At 39.7% G+C, this 6,000-nt stretch overlaps 1 protein-coding gene across 1 annotated transcript in view; it reads left to right on the top strand.

The window, feature by feature from the left end:
- The first annotated feature begins 265 nt into the window (after positions 1–265).
- Positions 266–6,000, top strand: part of Tbca (tubulin folding cofactor A) — a 64,125-nt gene continuing 58,390 nt past the window's right edge. Inside the window, exon 1 of the mRNA XM_005328984.5 lies at positions 266–434. Coding sequence (XP_005329041.2) covers positions 280–434 — 155 coding nt within the window. The 5' untranslated portion in view covers positions 266–279. The remainder of the gene's footprint in view (positions 435–6,000) is intronic.

Below are 6,000 nucleotides of genomic sequence, written 5' to 3'. Positions count from 1 at the left end.
CATCCCGGACAAAACCAATTTCTCCGGGGAACAGACCAAAGTTTCTCACAAAGGCCAGGCTGTGAGACACGAAAAAGTGTAACTTTTGTCTAAACTCATAGGTCTGTCCAAGCGCTAAAAGGAAGGCTTTCCGAGAGAAGGGAGTGCGGGTTCCACGAGGAGGTAAAGGGTGGTGGAAGGGACAGTGCGCACAGCGCGACGCTTGAGGTTCTGGCGCAAGCCCGACAGGTGTGGCCGGGCTACCCGGCTGCCTGGCCTCCGGGCCGCGCCGGCCTGCGCATGCGTGCGGGGCCTACGGCAACAAAACCGCCTCCCCCGCGCCATCGCCCTCCACTGTTACTCAGGATCTCCGCCCCTCCTTCCTACGGCGCTCAAGGGACCATGGCCGATCCTCGCGTGAGGCAGATCAAGATCAAGACCGGCGTAGTGAAGCGGTAAGGAGCCCAGAGCGGCGCAGCCGCCTGCGCCTCCTCTTACTCGCCTCATGGCGGCTCGAGAGGCCGGGCCGAGCGCAGGCCCGAGACCAGCGCCGGGCTCCAGGCCTCAGCTGGGCTCGGCGGCGGGCGGGGACCGACGGGGACTGAGCAGGGCGCGCCGAAGCTGGAGCCCGCGGACCGCGGCACTCCCCTTTCCTTGCAGCTCCTCTGCAAAGCCGTCCGGGTGGCGGCGGGGGTCCGCAGCGGCCCCGCCCCTCGGCGCCCGGTCTGGGTGGAGGGCCGCGGCCTGGAGCGGGAGGGTGGGCTGGGCCTTGGTCCGCAACCTCTGTGCGCCGGCGCCCAGCGGCTCCCTGCTAGTGGGAAAGCGGACCCTTTCACGTGGACTCGAAAGCAGATTCTGAAGTTTATAGGCACGCCGAAAGCCTGGGCCTCATTATAAAGAGACCGTGGCGGAGCCTTCCTAACATGGCTGGCGTGACTTGCAGACTTTGAGAACTGGGGCATGAATGGCCAGCATACCCTGCAAACTTATATGGCCTACCTGTCTCCTTTCGGCTCTCCCAGAGGTTACCCTGGAGCTTGTGGGATGCAGGTTAAGTCACTCTCATGGGTAGGGCAGTCTTGTAATTTATTCTAATCCCTACTGCTGGTAGACACTTCAGTGCTCATTAAACTTTTTTAGTTCAGTTTCAAGAAGATCAAACTGATTATTCCAAAAGAAAAGATAAACAGCCTCTGTTTGAGTAGGTTATTTGATGATAGCCACCTGGTTTCTTCCTGTTGCCCCACCTTTCCTCTGTTTATTGATATTTCCATCAGATTAGGACAAGGCAGAAGAGAATAAGTTCACTTTCTAAGATATTGTCTCTCAGTTTTAGCATATCATCACACACCTAGAAACTTTCCTTATTACTAAGACAATAAGGTGACAGTGTGAACCGTTTAAATGCTTTCCCTTTTCGGAAAGGAGACCGCTTGGGTTCAGATTTTGATTCTGCCCTTTATTGTGTGCTCTGTAATATATTACTTTGCACTAAGCTTCTCTTACCTCGTTTGTAAAATAGGTACCCATGTCATGCAATGGTTGCAAGAAATGTCTGCTATACTGTTTAATTCAGTGTGTGACAAATAGCCAGTGGCTAGTAAATGTTAATGAATATACTCTATTCCTGTCTTATAGATGAGAAACTGAGGCTTAATGAAGTTTTAAAAAAGAAACCAAACTTGTCCAAAGTCACACTGCAAGTTAGTAGTAAAGCAAAGAAATGAAACAAGATTTCTGATTACAGCTTTCTACTTTAAGCTATTATGCCTTAATGAAGAGTATTAAAATTTGTGATAATAGGAGGAAATTTGAGATGTATATATGAAAATATAAGTACTTCACACCATCACCTCACCCAGAGTTCTGCTCTTTAGACTTACTTTGGTTATGTCCTTTTAGTATATCTGGCAGAAGTACCCGGGTAATTGGAGAATTCTTTGGATTGGAAATCATGAGAAATGGCTTGTAATGGTGGTTTCCCATTAATTTCCTATATGACCTTGACATTTCTCATCCTAAGGATTTATCTATAAAAGTATTCAGTTCAAGTAGTTTGTATATATATTTTCTAAAGAAAACACATTTAGATAATGATGAATTCTCAAGGACTTATATAAACTGTTTGGAAACAGTTTTCAGTTTATTTTCAATAATAGGACATTATCAAACTTTACTTTTGGCATACTTTGTACTTCAATAAATTTATCATTTTTTGTGAACCCCTTTCATAATTTGCTATAATCTCAAATTGCTTATAAATTAATGGAAATGTCTATCATACATTTATTTCATGTTTTTTTCTGTTGACATTTTGATGTAGTCCCTTAAGTACTATAAAATGTGATGAATTTTTTTTCTAAACATAAAATTTCTGTTTTAGTTCTGTTACTCATTTTGCCACTTAGATGGTTAGATCAGAACAATTTGAATCCATAAATATTATTACTCTTATTTTTCTCCTGAAAATTATTTTACTATGGCTTTTTCCATCTTCTGTCTTAGCATCCTGTTTTTAAAAACCTACATTTTATATCACTGGAGAAAAAAAAATGGATGAGGCAGATTTGACAATTTACTCATAATTCTTGGGACTTCTTTATATTCTTCAGTACATATACTTAATATTTTCCATAATAAAAGGTGTTTTGAAAGTATGCTTTTCCCCCTTCCTCCAAATCTAGTTTTAAAGACTTTTTGATATTAGTTTCACAATTCAGACATGTTCTTACCAAAGTGATTCTGCTCTTTAGTTTTTAAAGCAGTGTTCTAAAAACTAGCTTTTGTTCTCAATACCCTTTTTTTGCTCAACTATTCCTTTACTGTGGTCTCATTTCTCTTCAGAAGTTACAACTTTTATTTGTTAGAAGAAATTTGAAGTCATCAATTATATCCCCTAGTTCCTTTAGTTTTATCTTCAGAAGTTGAGAGCCACTGGAAATTAAAATTTAGAGGGCTGGGAATGTAGTTCAGTGTTAGAGTGCTTACCTTGCACGTGTGAGGGGTTTAGTTCAATCCCTAGGACAGCCAAAAAGAGAAAGAAAGTGAGAAAAAATCAAGTATTTGTGCTAGAGTTCAGTTGAGTAGGTCATAGGAGAAAGAATTGGTTCTTAGAGTTTAGTGTCTAACCCAGTCTGTTAGAACAGGACAGGTGGGTTGAGTGTGAGGAGATAACCCAATGAATGAATGAGTGAATGAATGAATAAGATAGTGGTGGTGGCAGTGGTGGTGGTGTTTGCCATCAAGGAGACCGAAAGATGAGTAATAGAGTCCATGTTAGAAAGGAAAGTAGAAATAGTATTTTAGGTAGAAGTTAGAAAAATTGGTTGAAGCCTCACAGTGCCCTGGTCCTCGAGAAATTTTGTTACCTTTTACAGTAAAAAGGCAAAGGATCTGATCTCTGGAAATGGGTTTCAAGACAGAGATTAAGTCACTAGTAATAAGGAAAAAGTCTTATTTTCTTATGAGTGACTTATGAGAGGAGAGTTGAACAGCAGTGAGACTGCCCTGATGCTGAGTGTCTGGCCCACAGAGCTCCTTAAGTATTCTCCCAGCAGCAGGATTCATTTTTTGAGGGCTAATTCTGACTGTAAAATCAGAGATATGTGCACTGTAGTCCCAATGGGGAATTATACAAAGTTTCTTTGAGCAGTAACTTTTGTTACCATATAACTCATGGGTACAAATTGAGCATCTCTAATTGAAAATTTTGAAATTCTCTGAAATCCAAAACATTTTGAGTGCCAACATGACACTCAAAAAGTGTTGGATTTTGGAGCATTTTTTGGTTTCTGGGTTAGGAAAGCTCAACTGTTAAAGTCTGTGGAAATATTCCAAAAATCTGAAAAAACTCTAAAATCTGAAACTTGATTTTTTGTTTTATATCTAGGTGACATCAGTTGTCCTAATTTTCTTGGAACTCAGGGGGGTTTTCTAAGATGTGAAACATTAAGTTCTAAAGTTGGAAAAGTCCCAGGCAAGCTAGGATGATTGTCTACTTCTTTTGTAACTAGCTCACATGGTTCTGTTTTTTGGGTGCTTTGATTTGTATGGAGGCTATTTGTTGGTAGTACAACTGTGAGTTGTGCATTGGGCCATACTTAAAATTTAAATGTAGCTGGGTGCACATGTCTATAATCCCAGCAACTTGGGAGACTGAGGCAGGAGGATCAAAAGTTCAAGGCAGCCTCAGTAACTTAGTGAGACCTGTCTCAAAATTTAAAAGGGGGCTGAGGATATGGCTCAGCTGGTAAGCACTCCTGGATTCAGTCCCTGGTATCAATCAATCAATCAAAAACTGAAAAACCTTAAATGTATGGTATAAATATGAATTATCACCAGAATAGCCTTTTCTGTAGTAATGATTTAGAAAGTAATGTCACTGAGATGGAAGAAAATAAGGAACTGACGTTTCCTATCTGTTGTTTTAAGCCAAAAAAGAATTGATGTTTTCTAAATGTTGATGTGGTATTATAGCTAAATGACTTTTGTTCACCATAGGTTTCCAAGTAGGATTTGTGTTTGTGAAAGAAGTTTAGTTTGTTATTAGCTTGTGGTAAATTCAAGAAATTCTTCTGCAAGGGGGAAAAAAACCTGCTTTCATCCATTTAACATAAATGGTTGCTTAATTACTTTTTATAAAAGCTAACTTACTCTGAATAAAGCCTGCTGTACTAGCCCACTACAGGATGAATTGATTAAAAATACTTTCTTATATATATCTTTTTATAGCTATTTTATATTGGTAATGGTTTAAAATCCAATGTGAACAAAGAATGTTAGGGCATTGGAAATAGCATTGACATTGGCCCATAGTTTTCCTCTGATTAAATGAAAGTGACACCAGTAGATTAGAGTGAGACTAGGACAATTCACACTGCAATTGTGTTAGTTTAACTTTAACAATCTTTTAACACTCTTGTTTAAATGTAGCTGACATACCATAATTACAAATCTACAAGCCTTGATTATAGAATTTTACATCATGAACCTGTGGGGAAATTGTATTGATTTTTTTTTTTTTTTTAATAAAGCAAGCCCTGTTCCCAAACTGGTGGCATCTTCCCAAGTTTGTTTATACCTACACTTCTGGTATAGAACTGTATATGGCTTATACACACAAACATACACGCACGTACATACACACTACACTGTAGGAGGAATTAAAATCAACATAAGAGATATATAATATCTCCAATATTAGTTCAGTATGTATTATACTGACATATAAAGTGAAAAATGTAAATGACACCTATACTAGGTAAATCTAAATTTATTTCCCCTTAGCTTTAGCTGTTTATTTACTTCCTGTATTTAAAGTAGTGATGGATAGGGCGCAGTGGTGCAGACCTGTAGCCTCAGAATTCAAGAGACTGAGGCAGGAGATTCACAATTTATAGGCTAATCTCAGTAACTTGGTGAGACCCGGTCTCTAAATAGATAGATAGATAAATAGCAAGGACTGGGGATATAGCTGAGAGGTAGAGCACTCCTGGGTTCAAGCCCCACTACCCAAAAAAAAAAAAAAAAAAGGTGGGTGGAAATATGGTAAACAATATAAGAAAAAGTTAAGGACATTGCTTTATAATTTATTTCCCAAAGCTTTTCTAGTTATATCTTTTCTTGTACTCATACCCCTTTATTTTGAATTAGAGTACATTCAGCCAGAATGACCAACTTCTTAGCTTGCTCTTTTTGAAGTTTCTGTAATGGATCCAGTTCCAAAGTGGTGGTCAGAGGTAGTATCACAGTGAGTAGCAGATGATCAGCTCTTTACTACATTGTACCAATTACTTGGCAAGCATTGACTCTCAAGAGCTATACCAAGAGGCAATCAGATGTCTCTTCTAGCTGGAAAGGGAGAAAACTAAAGCTCTCATGATTGAGCATAGAATCAAGATCCACGACCAAGCAATATGTTTTCTTGTTTAGAATGTAGAATTTAAACTAGAATGACTAGCAATGACTCTTGGGTAATATGAAACATGGAAGCAGAGAATTTTGAATTTTTTGGTTCTAACA

This window comes from Ictidomys tridecemlineatus, chromosome 1 (genome assembly GCF_052094955.1).
Source record: "Ictidomys tridecemlineatus isolate mIctTri1 chromosome 1, mIctTri1.hap1, whole genome shotgun sequence".
Lineage (NCBI taxonomy): Eukaryota > Metazoa > Chordata > Mammalia > Rodentia > Sciuridae > Ictidomys > Ictidomys tridecemlineatus.
Note: the sequence above shows the minus strand (reverse complement) of the source record. Positions and strands in the feature narration are given on the sequence as shown.